We start from the raw sequence: 27,684 nt of genomic DNA, 5'->3' as shown, positions 1-27,684 counted from the left end.
CTGGCACTGAGGGGGCACAGATGGAAGCCAGCAACACTCATCCTCATGTCCCTGGCATCTTTGCATAATTATCACATCTAAATGCCACAATCTTCTCTTCTTCTCCGTTGCATTTCGCACTTTCTGGGATATTTTTTGACAGCATTGTGCTGCTACTACACTGCACTTCTCTCCGTTGTCCCACTTTGTTGGCGCAGCAGCTTTTGTGCAGTAATTCAGCGTTTGTTGGCTGCCTCTAGACTCCCCGGCTGAGATAAATCTATTTGATCACCCCACTCCTAACCCTCAGTGCCTCTTACTGTCTGCGTCATGTAGGTAATAATAATGACTGACAGTTCCTGTTAGACATGAGCAGATAATCTTTCCTGTCACCTGACAGAGGCCCTTGTCACTGTGTTTAACAGTGAGTCAGAGAGCACAGATCACCTGCTTTTGACAGTGAATTATTCATCCTCAGCAGCACGAGATACACAAGATCTATTTTCAACGTAGCAATGATTCAATGCAAACTAGCCAGCCACAATGGCTGGGTTAGGATCTTTGCAGTAAATTATTACAGCAATAATGAAATCACATCACTTTAAAACCCTTCTATAAAACATATTGAGGAAATTACATTATAAAAAAATATGAAAGAGGAGTTAAGAATAAGGTGACATCTTAGCATGAAGTCAAATAAATGCTCTGTTATGGCTGAAAGAAATGATAAACAATATAACAAACTGATGGCCTGTTTTCACCAGGGTCTATCAGCTTATTCACACAGATCCTTCAAATAGCCTGCTCAAAGGTCAGCATTTGCAGTACTTTGCAATGCTCCAGCACCCAGAGTGGTCTTAAGTATTAATAATTGGTGTAAACAGGTGTTTACACTTCCTATGTTTATCTCACCTTTGTTAGTGTTGGATGTACTAGGGCTGGGTATTTCCCACAACCCCACGATACGATATGTATCCCTAACGATACATATCGTGATATACATTGATTTGGGATAATGCCCATGTGCTACACAGAATTCAGTAAGTGCAACCTCAAAAAACTGCTAGAATGGGTGTGAACATCCATATTTTATATAGTATATATACTATGTATAGTGGAGGTGGGTGCGTTTTTTTGGCTAATCAGTCATTCACTGCTAAGCACTAAGGCTAGCTCTTTAACCAAATAGAGCAACAAGAAATTCAGCCAGTCCCTCAGATGACTGGAGAAGATCCTGAAGTATGTACTAATTCCTAAATAAACTTTTAATCCATGATTCCATGAATCCAGAATCGTTCTGAATCGAATCGTGACCCCAAGAATCGTAATTGAAATCGAATGGAATCGTGACACACCCAAAGATTCGCAGCACTAATGTATAGTATTTCAATTGTAAGCAAAACTACTCGTAAAATATTCTAACTGCGATTAAGTTTTCCTCATGTAAAGCATTACATTAATCAAATAATTAATTTTGACAACTCGAGTACCACAACAACAGCTTAAGGAACTGTTTTCATAATCCTGAATTATCAACCTACCAAACATAACATACTGTTTGAATTGTTTCAGACCTCTATGTCTAGCTTTTGGGCATATACATTGTATTTTATATGTTCTCATCTAATTTCATTTATGTGCTGGAGTTTGTCTGTATCGCCCACTTTCCTACATGAAAGCATCAAACGTATGGAGAAGTCAACAAGCTCTCTGCTCAGTGCTGCTCCTTGTCAACACTATGATAAGACGCAACAATAACCATTCAAACTCAAAGGGGATAACAACTGTCCTCCCACGGTCTCGCTTCAGTATCACCATCTCCCTATCTCTCAGCCTCTCCACACTGATTGACTGGAGTGTGTTCGCCTAGCCAGTAGTTCACTAATGATATCATTCAGCGCTCCAGCTATCATTCACATCCCACACAGGGGCTAAAAAACAAACAGCCGTCCTGACTGCATCTCATCTCTGCTTCCCTCTAGATAACAAACCCCAGAGACTGCAGCCAATTAGGATAGAAAAGAGCACCACTCCTTCTCTCCACCAAAGTTGTTTTGTTTGCATCTAAAATTCTTACACCACAAAAGGTAAAAGCTTCTCAGACACTGTCCTCACTGGGCAGAAGCCCTTTAAAAGTCAGCTGCTGCCAAAGCTGTGTTTTTAAACACAGCATGTGATTCCATTTCTCCCAGATAGTTGAGAAAAACGCACTGTGGCTTGTGATTGGCCAAGGTGAGAAGCAGAGAGTTGGTAAATGGGAAAAAGCTTTTACACTGACATGTTTACGTTCCAAACCAAGCTACAGAAAAAACTATTCAGCCAGCAGTGACTTGTAAAGTCTACTGAATGGAGAGTGAGATGCAAGATTTACATTTTTTAATTTCATCTGAATAAGCTTCTGATGATTTCATGTGCAGCCAGCACACATTTTCTACTGTATTCTCAGCAAGCTCATTTAATTGGAAAAAAAAGACATATATAGCCAAGTTTGGTGGCGCTCATTGCACAGGGGACTCTTAGATGGCTTCCCATCACAAATGGTGCCATTCCCATCTCTACCTGATTCCCCGTCTCCAAGTCTCCATGGACCTGTTGGGGGGGGGGGGGGGGGAGTAATTTCAAAAGCAATTCTTTGCTTGAGGCTACAAGGATCTTTTTTGATAGATGAGGTCTGTTCAACAATAAAACGGTACAGCTGACAGAGGTAATTCTTTATTAGCAGACACATAATGAGGATTTACTCTTTTCATCTTTCCTCCTCTTTGCTCTCTCCCCTCCTGGCTATCACCACTGGGGATGCATCACTCTGACCAGCTGGCCCAATTTACTACTGCTCATTTCTGAAGTGTTAGCAGGTAAGGGAGGACAGGGACCAACAAGGCAAGTATCCAATACTGTGACTTAAAGACAGGATCATAATGATATGAGTGATCGAGCACCATCAGCAGGCTCAAACACTGCAAACACTGACCGATGGACAAAAACAAGGAGCTAAATTAGCAGAGTGGGAGAGACAAACACTGAAAGATGACGACATCAGCTCTTTCTTTAAAGGAACAATACAAACCATGAAAAGGCAACATGGAAACACTGCAACCAGGCAGACACCACTACCAATACCTGGACTAGAGTAACAATTCATATCAAGTACTGCTATCCATTTTATTGGTGGATTTTATTGCTCTCATTAAGATGTTTTGCTAGCTTTGACTTACAAGACACTATTCTGCTGTAGCACTGGACTGTTTGCTAATTGTTTGAAGTAACGTCATAATTAACCTGAAGTCAGTTATTATAGTAGGACATGACAAATTGGTAATGGAATGGCATATGGGGTTGGTTCATCAACTGGCAAACTGGCTAATACATGATACCTCATTTTCAGTGAGTTTAGGGCGCGGTCACACTGGCCATCTGTACCGTGCCCAAACACAGCTAGAGACAGATACTGTTACTGGTAATGGAACTGCTGATACTAGAGTCAGTACAGATATTTGCATTGCTACAACTTCATAAACAATAATTAGCTTAAATTAATCCATTTGTGTGTTTTCAGGTTTGCTTTTAGTTGGTAAATCAACAACTAAGAAGTGTTATTTAAATAAAAAATATTTGAAATACAAAGCCTGAGAGCAAAACATCCCATTTGTCCTTCATGCTCCTGTACCTGGTTTACCATTATGCCAGAATGTAGAAAGAGGCTGTGATTGTACAAGAGTCTGTACTTCACTGCAAAGTCAATAAATCTGCAGATTGTGAGCCTCTCTGGACCTCTACACTGTCAAATCAACGTCTGCAGTGAAGCATGACAAGCAGCAAATGTAGCATGGAAAGAACGCACCAAGTTTGTGAAGAGCACGTAACAGCCCCCCAAAAAAAAAACACACACACACACAACTTATCCACAGTCAAGTTGTGCTGGATCAATGTAACGCACAAAGAACACACACTTCTGTAGGAGAGCTCTCTTTTTAGGTTCAGGTGTTCATACAAAATCATTTTCTTTTTATCAGGAACGCAGAGACGTATGGTGTTAAGGGCACTTCCATGAACAAGCAAAGAACCTGACACACTGGGAGCAAGATGGACAGAAGACGACATGATAAGCTATCTCTCAACAAGAGCTGTCTTTTGCCTCAGTGTGTCAGAGCGATAACCTGTCTCAGCTGATTGGAAGTCATTCAGCCCCCCTGCAGGCAGACGAGGCGGCAGAGACAAAGTCACCAGGAGGGAAATTGAAAGTAATAGGGCTGCACATCACTGAGGCTACATGTAGGCTGTGATGGGCTGTTTGCAGCTAAATGAATGGTATATCCAAATGCACTATAGAGGGTAGACTTACCCACATAAAGTTAAAGCAAACTGATTGAAAAAGGAGAAAGTGTGAGACATTCCAAACAGCAACCTCCAGAGCTGAGAAATGAAGCCAACAAAGAAGTGCCAAAAACTGCAGTTCCTGGACTGGCCACTTGAGGCTCCAACTGTGAGTTGTTTCCAAATAAGGGAGCTCACTCACACCGTGCTTCAGCAGGATCCTCTCAGAGAGCTCCTAACTTAGCTTACAAAATCCTAGCAAGGATTTTTAGCCTAGTTGTCATTTAGGAATATTCTCAGAGCGACTCTGAGCGAGGAAGAGACGAGGGCCGTTTCCAAATATCCACAGTTCAGTATGCAGTACTTTTCAGTAGGCAGTTTCAGTATACTGAACCCTCGTGGTCATTCAGTGGTCATTTTTTGTGTCCACCTCAGTATACTGAACATTTCAGTATGGATATTAACTTCCTGGTTTCATGCAGTATGGATCGGATGCATCCTTTCAGGAAATGAATTGTATTTTACCACCCACAATGCTGTGCGAAATTAAACGGAAATCGTCACTTCACGTGCGCCTCCAAATCAAAACAAACGAGCGTGGATTAATTGAATCTTAATTTAAAGTCCCGACTGAAACCACTACTTTTAATTAACAACAGAAAATATAACAAATGTCTGCATTATTATAAAACCTTTCTCCCCTCTATTTAAATAATGATTTCATTATTTAAATGTGTCTTTATTGGTTTATTTTATATTCTGTATATTACTGTCTTTCATTTCTACTTTCCTTTATGTACTGTATGTTATTTAGTTATTTAATCTGTCTTTTACTTGATTTACATTGTGAAATCATTACATTTACAATTTACATTTATAAAGCTAAACAACAAAAAACAAAAGAAAACGGGTGGGTGCGGGTTCGGGTAACGTAAATGACGCCACTTCCATACTGAATGAATCAGACGAAGTAGGAACAAATATCTGCCTACTGTGTGCACCTACTGAATAGTAGGTACTAACAGTATACAGCACAGATAGTAGGTACTGACTACTGACAGACTGAGTAGGTACTTGGCAATTTGGATGCACCCATTAACTTTCATCTTATTGAGAGGGCGTGGTTGACCCCGTTGCTAGGTATGAAACATTTTTCCAGAAGCTGTGATTGGTTGATCCAAAAATATTGAGAAAAAAAGTCAATGATAGAATCTAGTCAGACATTGTGTAATTATGAACACTTTGAAATGATCATCTGTGTGATAGTATGTAACTTACTTTAAAAGTATAACACCTACAAAATGTTTGAAATCACATGCCCACTTGTGCAGCAGCTTCTTCACCTGCTGACAGTTATATCAGCAGGTGAAGAGCTTTAATTAGAGATTGGATGCGTCTGTGGAGGTAACCACATGTAGAGAGACTTAACATGCATGTCTCACTATGTACGGAAAAAAAGTAATTGTTGGCTTGAAATGTCTGAACAAATAATTTTTGTCTGTTCGGCACAACTATGACTCAATAATATTCTTCATGCAGTGTTTGCAGAACATGTCTTCATTTTCTCCTCAGCTTGAGAAACTCTTAAAAGTCCCCCTCACTACTCCTAACAGTTATACACCTGAGGAGCTCTCTAAAGCTAAGATGCTTTGTGAATAACTTTCATCTTTACAAGGATCTAGTCCTAACTTTAAGGAAAAATTCTTAGAAAATGTCTTGATTCTAAGAGTTGTATTAGAATTGTGTCACTTGGAGCAACTCTTAGTAGTAGGAGGCGTCGTGACTTTAGGGGTGAAGCGTCCTTAGGCCCCGTTACAGATTGCCTAGTGTGAGTGCACCCTAGGTCTCATCATAAAATGCTTAACTCTACAGCAGAATTACACATTATAAGCCTGGTTCAAAAATGTTTTTTAGCTGTTTTTTAATTCATGAAAACTTTGCTTAGGGTTCAAGGTTTTGCATAATAAGGATAGTGACAGGTAACAGCAACTAGCAGCCCTGCTCCAGTTACCTCCAGTAACTGAGTTTGTGTTGTTAGTGCCTTAAGGGATTTTATTTGAAATATTATGGCTTTCTGCTTCTCTTGAGTGATATTCTGGTACTTAATAAATCAATATTACTGTGTTTCTACTTTACAGCAGCTATGCTCATCATACCCAGCTTGTTAGCTTGTGCAGTGTTTCTAAAACGTTTATTTAACAGAAGCTCTTTTAGCTTTCCTAAAGTCTAAATATGGTGAAAACCAACAAGGCAGCAGCCAATGAGCTAAACTTGAGGCTTCAAATAAACATGAATCTGTCCTCTTTCCTCAGGCACCCAGAGCAGATTATGCATACACTGCAGTGATGAGGCATGGGCCCCATTGGCTCCTTGAGTCAGGAGCCAGTGGACATCCTTTTTGTAACTCACTCTTTCACCAAATGGATCTATGTGCCTTTAGGCAGCTCTCAGACTTTGCTGGTAATTACACATGGCATCCTGGGAGTTCTGGCATGTATAATTACTGGCGAGGATAAGCAGCCTGCTGGAGGCAAGGCACAGTTTTCCTTCACCACAGTCCTTTGGCTGGATCACCACTCCTTGGCCAGCTGGACACAGTGTGGCACTCATCCAGCCAGATGTCAAGAAGCAGAGAGATAATCTTCTCTATTAGGAGAAATGAATGCATTCCTCCCTCTTTCTGCATGGCCTCGCCTTCTTCCCTACAAATCTTAAACTCTCCTTCTGCTTCTCCTCACTCTCTGCAAGCTGTTCTGATAAATATTCAGCTGTGTAATCCAATATCCTGCGCATCATAACACAGGCTGAACAGCCAATGTATGTCACGGGATTGATGGCGCGGAAGATTTAAAGGCATTTTTCACCATCTTGTTTCACTGACTAATGGTAGCATGTCAGCTTTAATGTTTTCCTTCTACGCCGTCTTTTAGAGAATGGAACCAAGATTGCATGCTAAAAATACACTCACACTAGAGAAGTGTTTCAGGATGAACAGTAGATCCCTGTTTAATAGATTCTGTCTGGATTGCTGCCTTCTCGTTTTTACCCTCACTGTAGCGATGTCCATAAAGCATTCTGGGGGGGGGGGGGGGGGGGGGTCTGTAAGTGGGAGAGCTGGCATGTCCACAATCTTGCATATTATCGACTTAAAGACATGTGGGACCAGACTTTAGAGTATCAGCATATTTATTTTCATTTTATATAAACCCTTAAAAGCTGCAACTACTCGCCAGAAGCCTGCCTTTCATGTTCCTGCCATCGACAGACAGTCACGCGGCAGTAAAATGCTAATAAATTTGACTGGGAGCGCCATGATGCTCGATGCTCTGATCTGAAATTCTGATTGATGAATTGGAGCGCGGTGAGGCTCTCAAGGTGAGTCAGACTCCTACCAATGTAGAGCCCCTCTTTCCAAGGCAGTAACACACCTCTGCTCGTCTCTCACGGCCACTCCCCTATGAGTCCACACATGACATTTCATTTTCTCCTGCTTGTTATGGGGAGCCACGAGTGGGTTTTTGCTTCAAGAGCCAAAACAAAGTGGGGAATTCAGCAGATCAGAGGATGAAGCAGACAGCAGCTCTGGTTTATCCTGGATACAAACACATCATTTTATCAGGGACAGAGGCAGCTGTGTTTGTTGTGAACTTCTACAAAGTATGGACAGGCTTTGATCAGAAAGCATAATGCTTAAATATATTTATACACCTTTTACACAAAGGCTCAACTAGAGGCTTAGAAACAAGCAACAGCTATAAACTCTATGTGCAGCACATCACGTTCATGTTTTATATTAGAATACTGCATTGTCCCTATTTCATAGAAATACATTCAATTCATTTAATATAGGTTCATCCATTCTATAGGCAATTTATCTCTTGAGTTCCTTATTCTCTGGTATGTTGTGGTACACACGCACGCACGCACGCACGCGCTTCTGAGCATCCACTGCTGCCCACTCTTATTAATGGATTTGTCTCTGGAGATAGCGCGCAGACAGGCAGCCTGCCAGTAGATTTTTAACTCAGCAACACAACAAAAGGCTGCAAACCGAGAATTCAGTGATTACATCTGTACTTTATCTATAGTCTAGGATTTGCTCAATACTTGGGTCAAAGCTCCATTTACAGCTCAGCCTGAGGCGACCCTGCCTTGAATTGTTTACTGAGTTTTAAGAGTAACCTCCGCTGCTACGGGTCACTCTCCAGTCGACTGAGAGCCAGACGGCTGAACTCTTAAGATCCCTCAGGCGTTTGTGTTGATACATTAGTGCAATAACAAGCATACATGCAAACTCAGACTGCTGGAATGGATACAAGACGTGGGCATCAAGTAAAGGAAGTTGCTTTAGTGCTAATTGGTATTGCCTCTATTGACTTAAGGTGAGGATGTCAGCCAATGCCTTAAGAAATCCAGACCAGTGAAATCTTACAGTCTGTATAACTGAGCAAACATACAGCAGGTGTAGTGACTTTATTCAAAGTTAACTGCAGGTGTATGCAAATGACAGAGCTGTACCACTAGTGTCACAGTTAAAGTACCAAGATTAAATACTATTTTATCTTAATATGATAAAAAGTCATTTTGAGAAAATGTGTGCTAAGCGGATGATTCACACTGCAATGATATAATGGGTGGTTCGAGGATGTGCCCCACTACCGCCTGAAACCCAAATCAATGATAGCACTGCCATCTAGTGGCCACAAGGTACAGTGACAGGTAATATTCAGTATAAAGAAACTGAAGATATTATTTGAAATGCTCAAATGCTACCAACTAGCATGGAGCTCAAAAACTATTCTCATTGACTTCATGGCGAAATGTCAGAAGGTTATTATTTACTGCACTCTAAATAAAATGGATAGCCATCTGCATGTTAAAAACTTAAAAAAGTGTTTCTGGCCTTGACTTCATCAGTGCACTGTACAATACAGAGACACTTTTATTTCATTTATACATGTAGAGTCTCAAATAACATATTAAAGGATGGCTGTGAATAACTGTGGATTTACACAACAACAAATAGATCCAATTAATACAATCAGATTTTTTCTAAGTCAATTCCTAACAAAAACAATTCGATTTTTTTCTACACACTAAACGTGTAATTCAACTGGTTTAGAACCAGGTTTGTAAGATTGAAAGACTTAAAGCATTAATGGCACAGTGAGAAGATTTATAAGCTGTTTATAGATGCAGAGGCCACATTCAGTATTGAGGTCAACTCCAAACACAGCAAGCTACAAAGTCCACGGGAAGTTTTGTAAAGGAGCGAGGAGAGCTGCCCCCTTTAGCCCCAACAGTGTGCCCACATTCATACTTCAAAACTACAACACAGGTTAAGTCACATAAAAGATAGGTGTGCCCTCGAAGAGTGCGGCCCGGGTTCAAATCTGGCCGGTGTCTCCTTTCCCGCATGTCATTCCCCACTCTCTCTGTCCCTCATTTCCAACTCTGCGCTGTACTGTCGATACAATAAAGGCCCCAAAAAGCCCCAAAATAAATCTAACAAAAAAAAGAAAAGGAGCATTTTCTCATATGACATCTGTCACATTTTAGTTGATTTTTATTGTTAGGGTGAGCAATCCATTGTGAAGTAATAAGGGTATCTCTAATTCTCTAGACACCAAACAAATGAACACAGCTTTCATTAGCGTTTATCAGCCTCATTAATAAATGATGATTCAATCATTTAATTAGAAATGATTAAAAGTTACCGTCACCCTTATTTACATTTATTATTTTAACTATAAGTCTTACAGGGCTCACAACAGATTGTTAACTGTTACTGGGCTTCCTGGTAAAGTTAATGATAATATAGTCACAAGCTGTTGTTTTTCTGTGTATTCTAATTCTTCTTTCCAAAGAAACTCAGGGTTTATAGCGCCATCCAACTGCTCCCTATGACCCAGACTCTCCACAAACTCTGACAGCAGCAGAAAAGTCTTGAAAGCTCCTCCATGAGCATCTTTCCAAAAACTTTCCGCTGGCTCCCACTTTGGGTTTCCATTAAAAAGCCTTTAGTTATAAGAAGACACTGCGCCACAGGGAAACTGGCAGGGGTAAGCAGAAAGACAAACACTCAGGAGTGCCAGTGTGCCATATTCTTTATTCCATAGTGGATCATTCAATTGTGATTTAGCTCAGCAGCTGGGAAACTTAGAAAATTGAGCCTATCTTAAGAGTCAGAGACAAGAAAACATAAAGCTAACCTAGTTGTCCTACACCAGAGACTTTGCCCATTATCAACTTTTCTGACCGGGGTTACTGTGATCTTTGGCTGATGTGCAGAATGCTTTAGACTCCTATGTTAACAGTACTGATTCAGTAAAAGGTAAACTAACACAAACATAAACTATTTTGTAGTTAGGTCTTGGAAAAAGCAATAAATGGCTCTTCAGCCTGTGGGAAATTGTATCAAACTTCATGTGTGTGTGTGTGTGTGTACTCTTCCTGTATCAGCTGGGCACACAGTAAACATTACATCTGACAACAAGCAGCTGTTGTGCAGACATTTCTTGTTGACTGAAAACACAACTCGTGATGAGCCGCGGGATAGGACATAAAAGAGTGGGACGACCACAGATCCCAGCTGAGCAATGAACTATTTATACAGTTCACCATCCAAATGGCAAATGGCAGATTGACTGCCTTTCTGCAATTGTGACTGTTATTTCATAAATATTTAGACTAGACAAAGGAGGGGACAATGAAACATATCCATCTGCTCTCTGCACAGACATGTGAAGAAGCTGTGTTTGCCCTTTTAGGCCACCGTCTTGGAGTCAGTGGCAGACAGTGCACACGCACCCTGGAAGAGCACATGAGAGGGGAAAAAATATCAACAGTGCAACGTGGCATTGAACAGCTCACTGGTTTCATCACTCAGGCTCAGTTCCTACAAAAGGACACTTGTACACCAACCCCTTTAGTCTTACACACTGAATTAAGTCCAATTATTTCTCAGAATTTTGTACAGAATACGGTCATGTGATATACCCATGGCCTTTAAAAATTACTTATAAGTAGATTTAACAATAACATTAGAAACTCACTGCAACTAGACAACCTTAAACTTTTTTTAGAGCTTATGACAGACAGGAAATAAACCAGCAGCACGCATATGGCTTTATGTAAAACTGCAGACATATACTGGTTGCAGCCTCTACAGTGTAATGGTCTGATTTAGCACACCATTAGACACACTATATGGCATATATTTTGAAACTTTAAGATATCACAGAGGATTGTGAGATGTTGTGATGGTGTGTTTAACTTGAAGTTGAATGTATATATTTTGAACCCTGGTGTGTGACTGTAACATCAGAAAGTAACGTACTTTGGGTTTAGTGGTTATGTCATCAGGTCATGTGTAACTGAAGTGCAGTGTATTGTAGTTAGGTTGGCAGTTACTGGGTCCTAGGATCTCACCTGCTTGGGGTCATCGTAGAAGACACTGATGGTGCTCAGCTTTGGCCCGATGCTGCAGGTCTCTGTGTAGGCTGCACCGCAGTCCTTGTATGATCCCTCTTTGAATTTATAAGCAAAGGTAACATTTTTGATAGGAGGTGGCCCAGTCTTTATAATCACGTCGGACAGGAGCCCCGAGTACACTAGAAAACCCACCAATGTTCCAACCAAACACACGAGTAGCACGACTACCAGGAGCACCAGGATTAGATCGGACATGGTTTCTCAAAGCGGTAACGTTACAGCTGCAGACAATGCAGTTGGCAAAAAAAAAACTGTGAAGCCTAACCCGTCCTCCTCCGGGTCACATAGACCGAGAATGTGGTCTAACAGATTGAAACAAGAGCAGAGAAACAATGGCTTTACCAAAACCTGAGTCAAATGTAGTTTTCACGATAGTAAAACCGTACACAAAAGAGGAAACGCTAGCTGAAGTTGGAAGTAAAAAACTGTTTGTTTGTGGTAAATCCCAAACAGAAGAACATGCTTCCTGATTAGAACATTGTCCAACAGAGGGGAGGGGGGCTTACATATATATATATATTTTTAAACTACGTTGCATATATTTCTCACAGTCAAACATTAAATATACTTATAGTACAGTATAATATTGATTTTTTTTTATCTTGATCAAACCTAACCCCAAGGTAGTGACTTTAGCATACATATGTATGGCAATGTAACCCCCTATTCTCATTTTCATGGTTCAACCCGGAGGGGTGTGACTTGAAATGGTACAGCTCTGTCATTAGAAAACGTATATTTGATGTCTTTACATTGAAATCATTGTTTCTGTGACTGATATCCGTGCTGTGAAGCGCTGTCGTTCACATGTAGTGCGGCGTTTATGGATTGTTAAACCTAACATCAGAGGTAATTTCTTCAACGAGCATAGCAAAGTGCTTCCTGATGTAAAGTTCATCATACCGTGGAAATCCACCCAGGAAAACAAATGAAGCAAAGTATGAAACATTCATGAGCCATAAACAGAGGGTTTTATAACTATACCTGTAAAAGTCAAGGTGTTAACATGCCTAAAAGTAAAAACTTTGCATTCATTATTTAGAATTTATTTTTTTGTCAATGTGAAATTGATAATGAAATAATCCACAAAAAACATGTATTTTTAAGTAATCATACATTGATGACACATAAAAGATGGGATACAATATTGTTTATTAGAAATCTAATTATTACATTTATTTTGTCAGTATAAAAGCTGATAAATTGTTTTGCACTTGTCCCTCAAAGTAAGTTTGAAAGAATAATTAACATAAAAAATAGCCCAAAAAACTGGAAAAAGCATCTCCAAATATCTGTTTTTTAATTCAACACAAACAAACAGAACAAACATACCTTTGTTTTTATACAGAAACAAACGGTGATCCACAAACAGGGATGTGACAGAGAAGAGTTTAAAAACCTTAAGAGTTCATGTTTCTATTAGTCAGAGTCGTCTGTAGGATCATCTTGATCCACATCTTCCCTTCTGTTGACCGTCCGACTTTCCTCAGAGTCGGTCTCCTGGGCCTGATAGAAATCACAGGAAAAACATTTGGCAAACTTGCAAAACAAAAACTCTAAATCTTTTTGGATAAAGCAGCAGAACAGAAAGACTTGATCATGTAGCGACTTGGAAATATCAGGAAACAAACAGATTTCTTATTAACTGCTTCAGCCACTTATCGTTAGCGTGTTGAACAGCTCCAGTAATCTTATCAGCCCACTGCCTTGCACAATGTCAACTGCCTGTTAACTGACCTGTGTGGTTTAAACTCACAAAGTAATGGCCCACCAAGCAGTCATGTCAAATGTTTGGCTTGATTACATAACTGTCATTGTCACTATCTTGTGCTGTTTATCCTTAAAGAAAGAAACCTGTAATGAAGTCCCCAATGCTGCCAGTCTTCTCAGAAACTATACACTTAACCTTCATGTTAATGTTCCCCATTCCACCATTTATTTTTTCACTTCTATGGAAAATATTATTCTAAAAATAGAAAATGGACTTGAGCTTGTAGAGCTTTTCTAGTCTTCTGACTCAAAGTGTTTTCACACCGCAGGTCACTTAACCCATTCACATTGTTGAATAATTCCCATTCATACAGAGCAAACGACGCAGCGGGAGCAACTTGGAGTTAAGTGTCTAGCCTAAGGACACACATACATGTGACTGCATGAGCTGGAAATCGAACCGCCGACTTTAAGTTTGAGAGTGGAACGACTCTTCCACTGAGCCACAGCCGCCCTGAAGTTGAATTATTTCAGTTCTTTAATTCCTTCTTTTTTTTTTTTAGCTTTGATTACATGGTACACTCACTGATATTATTGAAAACTCTACACAGGTGATGGCTTTTAAACACACCATACGTCACAATAAATATAGATTTGTTTCTCATCAATAACATTAAACCTGAACCTTGTGATCTCTTAGTTTATTTAGAATATTTTCAGACAGTTTGATTCACTATTTCTTGGTCATGTCATTACTGGTAGATATCATCCCTGTACGCATATTAAAAAAAAAAAGAACCCTTGTCATACAAAAAAATTAAATACATTAAATGTCTTAATATCTTAAGCAGATGGGAATGTAACGCACTCAGAGCTTCCTAGAAAAAGGCAGGTACCTCGTCCTCTGACTGCTCCTGAGGCGGCGGTGAATGTTGCACCTCGTCTTCCTCTTCATCACTCCCCTGTGACATCTGAGAAAGAATCTCTTCACCCTGCAGTGTACAAAAATGTTTTTCCAAGTTAATGGCACAAATATGAAGAGAGACATCTTCTACTTGTCCTTTAATGTTTTACCTTCAGGTTTCGGTTCTTCAGGTTGCCGATCCAAAACGCCTCCTGACAGTTGTTCAGCGTCAGCATGGCCTTCACTCTGTAAACAAAGAGCTCCAGGCTCTTCTTTAAGGCTGGAACGTGATTGGTCAGGCTTGTGTCCTGGAGAATCTGAGAGCCCAGACATTGTGACAATGTTACCAAGTCATACAGGTCTATTGAGAGGTAACAGAGGCATGTTAACACTTAACAGGAAAATAATGGATTTCTTGATGGGGATGTTTAAAGCCAATCAAAAAATAGAAAAGACTATACTTTAAAATTTGACCCGCAGCTACCTTTGAGTGTCCACACAGGTGATGCAGCTGTCGGGTGCTGAGCTGGAAGGTCTTCAGCAGGCTCTGAACATCCTCCTTAATAAGACAATACATCAATACATAGTCACAACACTGGCAGCACATCATTTTTAACACAATAACTTAAACATTTTCACATGCAACACCATGTTTTAATGATAAAGAATGAGTAGAAAACCTGCACATACATATAGATAAAGGAATCAGATTATTGGTGGAAAGCACTTTGTATTCAATGTGTTTATAAAAAGTGCTTAACAAACTAAAGCTCTTTACAGATTGATCTGTCACATTTTGTGACAGCATAATATCGGTGTCCCAGTCTGTGAGGTCATATTGTGTTACGGGGGAGCTCCACATAGACACACAGTCAGACATGCACACACACACACACAGCGCTGCACTCCCCCACTGGCTCATCTTAAACCGTCTCGCCCCTGTCACGCCTGTTACTACCTCGGAGGACGGTACAGAGGGGGGGCCACTTGGTCTCCCCCATTACACCTTTGTGACATTCAGATTGAAGGCAAAACCTCACAGGGGCGTAAATATCGCAGCCTGAATAAGACTCAAGTTTAACTTAAGGACTTTAAAAATGTATCTTCCTTACATGCACTCTGTGAGTAGTAAAACACATTAAGAATTTTTCTCATAGTCCACTGCACAGCTCCTACATTGCACCTTTTGTACATTTTGTGTTTTTTATATTTAACATTTTTATATTCTATTTTATATATTGTTATAGCTTCTTAGCTACTGTATTATTTAAGTTGTTGTTAGTTCTGCTTTATTTCCTTGTTAATTGTTTAGCACCAATACACCAAGTCAAATTCCTTGTATGTGTAAATGTACTTGGCAATAAACCCAGATTCTGATTCTGAAGTTATTATTTCACTTGTTAAAAGAGGAACTTTGACTTTTCAGAAATCTTCCCTGCCTTCATATTTTTTTGTGCCTTTTATTTTCTGACGACATGTTCCTGTGTATTTAAATCTTTATGTCTAAATAACAAAAGAAAAGAAAACGGAACTGAAAAGTCACACAAACAGAATGTAAGATGTTTACTAAAGTTAGAACATCAACCATGTCAATGACTTAAGCCAATGTCTTGTTTCTAAAAACTCTACTTAGACACAGTTCCACGCTAACATGCAGCTTCATTTCCATAGATGTACAGTGTGATGTCACAGCGTTTCATTTGTACCTTTTGCCTTTTGAAACTGTTGTCCAGAAGTGGCATCCCCAACTTTAGGAAAGACTCCAGGAAAAGACGACCGTACTAAAGATAAGGATATAGTCATCAGTTAATTCAAACCAGCAGCAGCTTCATCTGAATGTTTAGTCTTTTTCAGCGTCTCACCTTCAGGCACACGTTGATCACCGGCCGAGAATCAAACACCTACAAGACAAGATCAAAGGACATATACCTGATAGGATTAAATCATTACGTGTCACTACGTGTCTTTTTAAAGATGCAAAAATCTCAAACAAATGAATATATCAGGATAAATGAGTACAAAAGGAATTCAGAGACATTGTATCAGGCAAACTCACCTTAACTAGGTTGACCAGGATGTGGAAATCTCTTACAGCCAGGTTCCAGGTCAGCAGCTTCTCACGCTGAGCCTGGAGGGAAGACATTGGCTACATGTATGAAAAGTAAACACACATACATGTGTAAACACACATACATGTGTATACACACGCGCACAAACATGAGGAGAATTGTCTCATTTCTGTGTATTACTTGAAAAAGACTGGGAACAAACATTTAGTATTCATTGTACATCATATAGCTTTTAAAAAAATGGAAATGATAAAGATTTATATTAACAGTTTTTTTTGTACATTTAAGCAGATGAGGAGTTGTGTTTATAAGGTACAGTGCTTAAACAGATAGAACACGTTGCATAGTGTGACACCTGGTGGCTCACCTCAGTATGGTCACTGATTTTGCAAGGAGGAATCTTCCTCGCAGCTTTTTCTAGTTCTGCCATCAACACTTTATAGAAGACCAAGAATGTCTGCCTGAAAACAAAAAGAGAAGTCAATAAACAACTGGAATTACAACATCATCTGACAGAAATTTAAGCTACACCTGTACACTTGCTAACTCACATGACCCTTTCTTTGTGCTCTTATAAACTGAAACACAGAGGACAGATGGTGCAGAAGATCTACCTGCTGAGAGTGGGCCATGTTGCAGAGCTCTCATCTTTTGCTGCGTTTATGAGCTCAGTTATTCCTTCTCCAGCGATCTCCTCCACTGCTTTCAAAACATCATCCACATGCTCCAAGTAGATTCTGCAGAGAGAGAGAGATAGAGCGAGAGACAGAGAGAGAGAGAGAGAGAGAAAGGGGGGGGGTGATCAAACATATTATGTGGTTATCAAGAATGCACTTATATAAGAGAAGTTATAGAAGAGGTATAAATGCACAAAACATCTTGTTGGGTATGAGGATGGAGAACACAAATGTAATGAATGATTGAATGTGGTGTTTTTACTTTTAGTTATTATGAAGGTCTTACAGATGAATACAGATTCAGTAATAGAAAAAGCCCAAAGTTAATGCTGATAAGAAGAATGATGTTTCTGATATTTAGCAGCCAAAATGATTCCTAAATGACCATAAACATACCGTATGCATATTCTACAACACGAGTCATCAAATAAACCCTATCCATATAAGTGTGTAACATAATTCTTCTAATACAAACATGCTGTTTGCTTTCCTTCACTTGTTTTTGTTTCTTGAAAGACGTCGTTGATGACTGTGAGACGCACCTCAGGAGAGTGTGAAGTGCTTCATTAAATTTAATCCCTCGCTCCTTCTCTCCGCTCGCTGTCACCCACTCTTGGCTGAGGAAACGTTTAGCTAGGGAAGCTAAGAACAAGATACATATATATATATATAAACATGCTATTAATAGTGTACTGTAATAATATTACCACAGTTTGATTAGAAAGTACATCTTTACAGAGAAGGGGTTACAAAAGGCTTATTTTAGCTTATACCAAGAAACTTTTTAATAACAATATCTGATACAAGAATTGCTGGAATGAAATATCATGTCAGACTGACCGGTCTGCTCTCTGTTGGCAGCAGGGTTCCCTCCTTTCTCCGACACAGTGGACAGAAGCTGGGAGAGACACAGAGCGGTGGTGAGACTCGGCATAGTGCTCCTGAAGTTCACCAGGTACTCAAAGCTGTGTCTAAACAAAAAGACAACACGCAGAAAGACACATTCGATCTTTTAGCACAATGAAAACCTTGTTATTCACATGATTAGAAAGTTCTGGTATCAGGAGTAAACAAGGTGAATGAGACATGTTCTTTACTGGTTCCACAGTTTTATTATTAGCTACCACACTTTGTCATTCTCTGTTTTCTAGCATTATGAGCAGAAATTATTCTGTATTTCCTTTTACATAAGCAGACCACCAAAGTCACACATTTGCTGCATATTATCAACTCCCTGTCTGTCTTCAACTTGCCCTAATTGATTAAGGCAAATGTGCCAAACATGATCTTTAAAAGTCTACAAATCATTATTTTTATCACTCACTTTATAAGCTGCTCCAAGGTCAGCTCAGCACCTCCCTCTTTAAGTCGTCCAGCCAAAACTCCAAGGGCCTTCTTCAGTAAGCTCCGCTGTCCTGGCTGGCCGAATCCTGACCTGATGCATAGAAACATTTATAGCTAACAGGATCAAATGACACGCTGATATTGATATGATTCAATACTGCTTGGATGTTTTAGGGATTGAAAAGATTTCATGTCTGACATGACAGTCTGCAGTTCTTGTCCTCCTCACCAGTTGAAGGTGGTGTGTAAGACCTGCAGGAGCAGCTGGTAGGCTGAGGACATCAGCTGGTGCTCCTGAACATCTGTGGCAGGTCCATCCACAACGCCATTGTTCTCAGACAGAATCGTCTGGGGGGGGGGAAACACACAGCAAGCACTTTTTATATACAGTTGGAAGAAAGAGATGAAGAGCATTCTTCTGATTCTTCAATTGTACCTGGAAATGGTTGTGGCAGTTCTCCAGATGTGAGCAGAGGGTGGGCAGCAGCTGGATGCAGCAGGAGGCGATATCCTTGGAGCTCTGCTGTTGTAGATGGGAGAAGCCCAAACTCTTATCAGTCCTTCCCTTTGGTAAAGAAAGAACAAAATATCATTACTCTTTGTCTGATAAAGGCTTGTATAGTACAGTTTGATATACTTCTAACTAAACATCATTAACAATCCAAGTATCTCCTTCTATCCCACTTCCCATCACAGTACCAGCAGATCAACACAAGTCGGGTTCTGTCTATTAAAAGGACATTTTTCCTTAAGACTGTTACTAACGATTGCTAAATGTTGCCAAGTGCTGTGCTCATTGTGGATTCATGTTGGGTCTTTGAAAATAATAGAACAAACTGTAACAACTGTTTATTGTAAAAAGGAGAGTTCTTAAAGCAGAGAGTATCAAACATTGTTGTTGCCTCTCTGAGTTATTTTCCGTACCTTGAAAAACGGTGCTCTCTTGGCAGGTGCAGCTGTAAGACTGAACTCCACTTTTCGTAGCATATCATCGAGCAGGAACACCAGCTCAGCAGGACCCAGCAGAACCTCCTCTCGCACCTCAATCACGGGAGAAGTTTCAAATGGAGTAAACATAAACGACACTGATTTCACAACAATCCATATAGTTCCCATTCTTCTTTGCAGGTTTGGATATTAAGATAATAAGTGAGCTAACACTAAACCCTAACCCACTGTATGACAGGCCACGACTTTTAAAGGTATTATTCCACGTCTTACCTCTGAGTGGAGCTCAGAGTCTAGCAGTGAGCGGGAGAGCAAGCCACACTGCAGCACACTCAGCACCTCCATGTCCAACTCCCTGAAGAAGTGTCTGTAGGACCCCAGACTGACTCCTTGCTGGATCTCCTTTTCTTTCTCCTTCTCTGGTTGCTCCTTTAGAAGGAATGTAAACCACAAGTTTCAACACAATGTTTTAACCATGATACAGTTCGTGCTGATGTCCAAAGGTCAGCCTCATTTGAGGAGGTACAAGTTAATTACTGAACTTTTCCAGACATATAATTGAAAAACATATATTTTTATATAATCTAAGTTGAAAGAGATTAAAAGAGATGAAAAGGAAAGGCAGCGGTCTACCTGCATAGTTTTATCTGTGTCCGTCGTCTCATCCAGCTGAGAGCTGCTCTCTGAGGAAATCCTACCAGGAGCTTTCCTCTTCTTTCCTGTGCCCTCTAAATAAAATAATGTCATTATAGCAATTATGATTTTGAACTGATTTCTAACAGAGTTTCTGGTTAAATGAATGTGGAGTAAAATATCTGGTGTGATGAATGGTTACCTTTCTTTGTCTTGATCGCAGGAGCAGCAGAAATTGGAATAATCCCATCAGTGCTTTCTCCATCAAAGTTGGCAACAGGTGGAACATAGCCCAGTGTCCCTGAAATACATGTTTAAGAAAAACGTGTTGAAAAATGAAGTAGGCCTGACACCATGTTGTGTTAATAATGAAGAGATCTTTAATAGAGATGGATCACCTGACAGCGCTCTCTCCAACAGTGTCTGAAGGTAGGTGATGTTCTGAAGACGAGCCATCACTTTCATCTTCATCTCTATTTCTTTGAGTCTGCAGAACGCATTGATGACCTATCACCAGACAGAGGTAAGATCAATCTTTGTGCACAAAGATCAGTCAGAGTACAGATCAGTCAAACCAATTGCAGTTACTTCTCTGAACCAGTTGATGGTGTGAAAGAGCAGAGTACAGAGAAACTCCCTCTCTGGCTTTGTCAGGCTCTCCATTTTTTCCACTACATCCATGTCTGTCAGGATCAGAGGGCAGCCTGTGTCCCAGCACATTTAAACAAAAAGAGATGGATTCATTCACAGGCATTGAAACGAGAACAAAGTGGTTTCTTAGAGAAATGTGTAGCTTCCACTCCGTCACCCAGTAGGGCGTCGATCTCCTCCAGGTCCCCCTGGTGCTGTTTCTCCTCACAGAGTCTCAGGAGGCGGAAAAATGGAGACAGACACAGCGGAGACACTCTCCTGACACCACACAATACAAGACAAGAAAAAACAAGCACATCAATAATCACATGCAGTTACTATTAGGAACATCACCATGCTGGTGAAATGTATCATAGCCTGAATATGTTGTTGTAGGGGGTCTGACCTGTGAGCCTTCTTGGTTTGACTCTGCTGCTCTCCTTTGTTCTGGAGGTCTTTGGCCAGCAGAGGCAGCAGGTTGATGACAATGCCTCCCTGACTCTCATCTTCATCCAGGTTGTACATCACACGGGCCGGGAAGAGATAAGAACTGAGAAACAAGGGAAGGAGAGTTTTATACAAACTAGTTACAGGAATAAATGTACAATAAAGCCAGGATTGTACGTGGGTAACTTTCCATCACTAACCCGGGTATATCTGGGCCAAGATCCACCACAAAGTCATTCTGGAAGTCATCAAGGACACTCATTGCGATTGTGTCCTATTGGAAGGTGACAAAAACAGAAACGCATTGCTGAATCAAATGTCATTCAACAAAGCTGTATGCATTTACTATTTATTTAAAACGTTTAAAACTGAGAAACAAGACAATCTATTGAGACGTGAGATGAGGTACATATTTGTCCAAGACTCACCTGGACCTGTGGGTCCAGGGTGGTGCTCAGGATCAGGTTGGCCAGTTCATCATAGTACAGCGCTGCAGATTCAGCTGTGCTCTCACTGCTCGACTTCACCAGCTCCAACAAGGCGGTCACCTGCACCCATAGACCATATGTGTATATATATATATATATATATATATATATATATATATATATATATATATATATTAAGACTGACGGAGAAACAGCTTCCTGGGAGTGAAGCCAAAATATTTAGAGCACCCCCCCTGCTGACTTGCTGGTCAAAAACCCAGCCTCCTCTATGTTAAAAGAAGGGACATGAGTCAAACTATAAATGTCAGATATATCATTTCATTTAGGTTTTTTGTGTGTCCAGCAGCGCTGTGTGCACCAGATTGGCAGAGAACCGCAGAAAAAGACACAAACACAAGAGTCATTGAACTTCCATAACGTGAGTGTCTGCTTCAATCTGTTAAATTGTGGACTGTACCCATATGAGGGACCGATAAATTAAATTAGCAGACGCTGTGTGATGTCAATACCACTGCTCTTTCAGCCAATTCCTACTGTACAGACTCTAGTTGCAAATTTGCAATATTTCAATGCCCGTCTCGGGGGTATTCTGGCTTCATCCTGTTCAACGAGAGGAGGCCAAGGCATGCTGTCCATTTGTATATTCTGTCTATGCCTGCAACAAGCAATTAAAAAACACATAGAGGAACATATCTCAGCGACCACAAACCTGCGGTCACAGGGACTCTGTGTTCTGTTAGCAGGTGAAATAGAGAATGGAGAAGTTAACTGTACGCACCAGAGCTATAATATGGATGTGTCTGTTGTAGTTCCTTGCAGGAGAATACATTATCATTATAGTTTTTTTTTGTGTGACCTCTTTCACAGGTAGGTCACTGCAGAGGTTTATTAGAACAACCATTCACAGGGCACCAGATGGCCTAGTGGTAAGGTCCTGCCCCATGTATAGAGTGAAGTATTTAACACGTTGATACTGTTGTCTTAATGCAACAGATTGCAGCTATAGCTCACTATTGAACCCTAATTGAAAGCCACAGGTAAAACAATATTGAACTTTTTTTTTTTTAAATAAGCTGCATCGTAACAGACGAATTGATCATAAACGAAGGAAATGTGTACCTGTCTGAAAGTCTCTTGGGTCATGGAGGCATTCTGTGACTCCTTCACTTTCAGCCTGGATTACGGAGCAGAGGTTATGAGCGAGATGTAGAGAGAGACGCAAAATGAACAAATAAAAAATACAGCTGATGGCTGTGAGTGACAGCTCGTACCTGCCGGCCCCCATGCTGCCTACAACCATAAGGGCACCAATGATGCCGATACGTTTATACTTTGGCACAGTGCTGGACAGCTGTTTGCGGATCACTATGTGCATGTCGTCCTGAAAGGGGGGGGGGGGGTGGAATAAAACAAAAGAGTCGGGGTCAGTTGATGTGAGAATGACAAGAAGGTAGAACTAAAGGGTTAAATGATCATCAACCTGTATGTGAGATCCCTGCTGCAGTTGCCCATACGCCAGTCTGCTCAGGATGTGGAAGAGTCTGCGGATCTGCTGGGGCGTGAAGTTGTCCATGTGGTCCAAGATTCCCTGTGTCGAATTATTTGTAGAGTTAAAAATAAAACTGATACAAGAGTAAGATACTGAATCTTCTGCTGGCTTCAAGCTGTTGGCAAATTAACAAATGTGTGTGTGACCGTCTCCTTACCTTGACAAAAACCGCATACAGAGCCATTTCTGTGGGCTTTTCTGTTACCAGAACAGAGAGCAGCTCCAGAGCCATGTCTACCTCCCCACCTACACCACTGCACACATGGGTCACTAAGGAGCCCACCACCTCCTAAAAACACAGCATAGGGGTGAATTCATTTGATTTAGCTCCATTTATAGATTAAAGAAAACCATTTTAAAGGCATTTAAAAAACCCACCTGCTGGCTGTAAGAATCAAAAACAGTGAATGAGTGTCTGTACATGTGTCCTCCAAAAGGCACAACGCAGGGGTCAGGGGAGCGCAGCAGACCCTGAGCCAGAGCCAGGATTGAGGAGAAATACCCTCGCATGACCTGGAGTCAAATTGTAAAAAATAAAATATTATAATCACAATTTATCAATTCATCAAAACAAAGAGCACTGTGCTGCTTTCTTTTCAAATAAGCTTTCTGAACCACCTGAGCGTAGTCCCTGAAGGTCTTTTGGAGCAAAGGCTCTGTGATCAGTCCAGTCCTCACTTTCACCTTCAGCAACCTCTCCGCCCCCCGCCGGCTCTGGTTGGCGTTGGTGGAGTGCAGGATGAAAAGCACCAGAAGATCAATGACCTGACATAGAAGGGCACATGTGAAGGATAGGCAGATTGATTCACATCCTCACACAAACACTACAAAAAACAAAGTGATGTACCAGTTTGAAAAATGATAGTGTAAGAATGGTCTGTATGGGACAACATGAGGTGATGATAGCTGAGTGTTTCTACAAACATAGAATTATGATTATTTATCTGTGTGCATCAGGAGAGAATATTGTGGTGCTTTTTTTACTTTTCAAATGGAAAACTGTTTTTTTCCTTGTGCAGTAGCCTACTGTATGTGCAAAGAAGGATCCACCCCTTCACTGATGATTACCACTCTACATGGAAACAACACCTTGACCTGATGAGATGACACTTACTTTATGGTCCTCCACATCATCCACCGATTCGATTGCCTAAGCAAGAAATTCAGTGGAAAAATCAGTAAGCAACTTTGGAATTCAGAAGAATGATTGCCATTACAAAAGAAAAGTATTCAGGAGTTAAATCAGGGGGGTATAAGAAGTGATGTCCCACCTTGAGCCAGGCCTCAGATATTGATTTCTGGAATCGAACAGCTGACTTGATCCCGTCTAGAATCAATGCTACACTGTCCTGACTGCTGCCAGCTGCTGGTGTGGAGGCAGACCTGCTCCAGATATATCAGAAGAGCATACTGTAATACTTCAAGGACAACATGTACATGCACAGCAGGAATAGTTGTTAGTGTATTTGAAACTGTGTTGGCTTACGCTCTTGATCCTTTGCTCTTCGTGCGACTCTGGGAGGTCTGCAGCACAGGAGGGAGAATACACTGCTCCAACTCCAGCTTTTTACGAAGATTACTCACCACCTACACGTGGGAAAAGACACCCAACACTTTAACAATGTCATGTACTTTAACAACCAGGACATTACTAATGCTGTGGATTTGACTCTGACCTCACATGCATCAGAGTCTGAGACAGAGTGGAGGACGAACTTGACCACCACAGGGAGGTCATCGAGCTGCACGGCAGCCAAAGTGGCCATAACAGCTCCACGGACCTGAGACAGAAGACAGGAACGGGAAGTGAACTAAGCCTTTACAAAAAGTATAAATAAATGAAAAAGTCTGAAAGAGTGTGTGTACTACCTCAGTCAGTAATGAGGAGCTGAGGTTCAGACTTGATAGGGCATCCAGGATAGGGACTGTTAACTGAGTGTTCTCCTGGAGTAAAGCGCTACACAAAACAAAGACGGGCTTATCAAACCTCTCAAAACTAAACTACAGATCTGTTGCAGAGATTTTACAGCACATACTTGAGCTCTCTGGCTGTATCATTGTGCTGGGAGTCTTCCAGGATTTCTGGCAGGCTGGTGATGATGTCACGCTGAACCTCCACAGGTGCTACTGAGACCAGCTCCATGAGCTTCGCAGCCAACTCCTGCAATCATGGGACAGAAAAAAGGGCCAAAGTTAGAGATTGTTATTGCCATCTAGAAATACGCAATGGCTAAAACAAAAATGATTATAGGTCTGTGGGAGGAGATCAGCATTAAATGAAATGTCTACTGCACAAGCAGCAAGACCTATCATTTAAGGAATGACTACCTTGCTGTCCATGACTCTGTCCAACCATTTGAGCTGGTTTATAATAATGCGAGGAATACTGAGCCCCCCGTCTCCAGTGCTGTGAAGAAGAGAACAAGATGGCACTTAGAATAAATCAATGGGGAACAAATAGTAACAATGATTTAAAGTACTGTATAAGAACTACTGACCCATCAAGCATAAATTCAGGAAGTTTCTCAAGCAAAATGTTAACGATGAACGTCTGTAATAAAAAGAGAAGTGTGTGGAGGATGAACAGCAGCACGTGATGGGCATGCCCAAAAACAGGAACAGTTTATTGTTTTTTTTGTTTTTTATTGTGTGACATCCAGCTGTCTTTAAAGATTTATTTTTTGGGGGCTTTTTGTGGCTTTAATGGAGATATAGGACAGTGGATAGAGTTGTAAATCAGGGAGAGAGAGAGTGGAATGACATGTGGGAAGGAAGCCACAGGTGGGATGTGAACCCAGGCCGCCCGCTTGAGACAACAGCCTCCATACATGGGGCGCGCGCACTAACCACTGCGCCACCAGCGCCCCCATCCAGCTGTCTTCAGAAGAATCTGAGCAGATACCTGCAGCATCTCAATCCCCAACAGCATACGCAGAAGACTTTCTTGGAATGAGCTAACACCACTGCAACACAGGAAAAAACATATCACTCCACATAGAGCCGTACAAACCATTGTCTAAGTCGTAGCTGTGAGCGGCCTGAATTGGCCTCTAATGTTTATTTGCTGGTTACCTTGGGTCTCCATCTTGCAATTTTGGAACACATGGAAGGAGGCAGTTCCTGAAGCGCTCAGGATCCTCGATATGAGACTCCAATCCAGTGGTGAATTCCTGCACAATCTGACGTTTAAATTGTCAATGAAAATTAAATCTCTCACACTTAAGGTTGCAATGTTTGCTGATGCCATTGTCAATCTCCAACAGCAGAGTCATTGACAAGTTGTCCTCTACCACAAACATGCTTCACTCTTCTTCATACCCCATCTATCTCCTCCTAAATGTGTTGATTTGTAAAGGGAGGGTGTACTCTACTTACCCCAGGGTAACGTGGACTCTTTTGTAACTTTTGTTGTATCTTTTTTTGAAAGACTACTTGGTCCACATCTAGAGAAAAAAAAAAAAAGATTACAATGAGGAAGAAAACAGAAGTGGGGAAATTGATTTCATTTACTGGCCAGAAATGTTTTGAATCGTGGACTGGAGTGTGTTTACCGATCTCATTGGATGTGCCACCTTGTATTAGGGTGACACCTGCCTCTCGAAGAAACGTGCAAAAAACACTTTGATTTGTGTCCTCTGAAGCAGCTTCCCTTGGCTGGCGACCTGTACTGCGACTCTTCTTTGTTTCTATGACCAGAAGAAATCAAACCTTGAACATTAAAAAAAAAGAAAAAAAGCTGGGGGGAAATTACCTAGTAGAGATGTCAATAGGCTTAGGCAGGCTTATCAGTGATGGGAGGGACAGATCCAAACTTTTGACATTATGTGTTGTCATGTCAGTGAGTATGACGCATACAGCCGTCCTGTCAGTTTTAGTTAAACACCTCGAAAAGTCTTTCCTTTGTGTGGATAATTTGGTCAAGGTACAGGGGGATTTGAATAATGACATTAGGATATCATGGTTGGTAAACATAAGGACATCACTGGAACTGGCACGTAGGCATGAACAGTTCTGATGTTACGTTAAATCAAACTTACTAGTTGATGTAGTAGCCACATCTTCTTTATCCACAGAGGGGCGTCGCTTTTTACGCATCATCTAATGAAATAAAAAAAGGTCAGGCGTGAGAAAGCTAGACAAGGTTAGATCCACAGTAGCAAACAAGCTTAGCAGTTCTTCACTCTCCTGAGGACCTAGCAAAGAAAAAAAACTATATGCTAAAAACTATATGCCACAGGCAACGATAGCTAACAACTACGAGTAAGTAAGTGCATAATGTTATATAGAGGAGATGTTGTTAACTAGCAAAATATGTCAGTATGATAAAAGCGAGACATACTTTAATTAACAGATAAGCCCACAGAAAACGATATTTCGAGCTCAGACACAGAAGTTACAAAACAAAACCTCCGCGCCAATGTAGTATGACGTCATCGCCCACAGTTAGGGATCATCTGCATTGACTGTTACTGAACAACAACGAAAAATTCCAAACACGTCTGAGAAAAGTCAAATAAATGCAATTTGAATATTGTTC

The 27,684-nt window shown here is 40.8% G+C and overlaps 2 protein-coding genes across 3 annotated transcripts in view; both read right to left on the bottom strand.

Moving 5' to 3' along the window:
* Nucleotides 1-12,259, bottom strand: part of tex264a (testis expressed 264, ER-phagy receptor a) — a 62,421-nt gene extending 50,162 nt beyond the window's left edge. The window contains exon 1 of the mRNA XM_061041906.1: nt 11,725-12,259. Coding sequence (XP_060897889.1) covers nt 11,725-11,982 — 258 coding nt within the window. The 5' untranslated portion in view covers nt 11,983-12,259. The remainder of the gene's footprint in view (nt 1-11,724) is intronic.
* Nucleotides 12,260-12,910: 651 nt separating this feature from the next.
* Nucleotides 12,911-27,603, bottom strand: fancd2 (FA complementation group D2). Of its 2 annotated transcripts, none has more exons than XM_061041902.1 (44): nt 27,487-27,603; nt 27,185-27,245; nt 26,699-26,833; nt 26,523-26,590; nt 26,220-26,326; nt 26,050-26,110; nt 25,646-25,698; nt 25,476-25,554; nt 25,184-25,308; nt 25,017-25,104; nt 24,824-24,928; nt 24,634-24,734; nt 24,419-24,530; nt 24,262-24,297; nt 23,766-23,912; nt 23,526-23,660; nt 23,305-23,436; nt 23,079-23,186; nt 22,870-22,979; nt 22,718-22,772; nt 21,578-21,697; nt 21,350-21,423; nt 21,109-21,252; nt 20,881-20,981; nt 20,661-20,776; nt 20,471-20,579; nt 20,275-20,373; nt 20,073-20,167; nt 19,713-19,868; nt 19,416-19,532; nt 18,928-19,056; nt 18,721-18,839; nt 18,472-18,582; nt 17,988-18,118; nt 17,690-17,789; nt 17,085-17,207; nt 16,838-16,931; nt 16,458-16,529; nt 16,264-16,302; nt 16,108-16,182; nt 14,886-14,960; nt 14,572-14,718; nt 14,394-14,489; nt 12,911-13,293 (listed from the first exon to the last, which is right to left on the bottom strand). In XM_061041902.1, the coding sequence occupies exons 2-44, from the start codon at nt 27,243-27,245 to the stop codon at nt 13,207-13,209; spliced, it is 4,347 nt and encodes a 1,448-aa protein (XP_060897885.1). In that variant the 5' UTR covers nt 27,487-27,603; the 3' UTR covers nt 12,911-13,206. The 2 variants fall into 2 exon arrangements, with proteins under 2 accessions (XP_060897885.1, XP_060897886.1); XM_061041903.1 differs by having other exon boundaries at nt 19,416-19,523.
* Between the last annotated feature and the right edge of the window lie 81 nt (nt 27,604-27,684).

The sequence above is a fragment of the Labrus mixtus genome, chromosome 7 (genome assembly GCF_963584025.1).
Source record: "Labrus mixtus chromosome 7, fLabMix1.1, whole genome shotgun sequence".
Taxonomy (NCBI): domain Eukaryota; kingdom Metazoa; phylum Chordata; class Actinopteri; order Labriformes; family Labridae; genus Labrus; species Labrus mixtus.
Note: the sequence above shows the minus strand (reverse complement) of the source record. Positions and strands in the feature narration are given on the sequence as shown.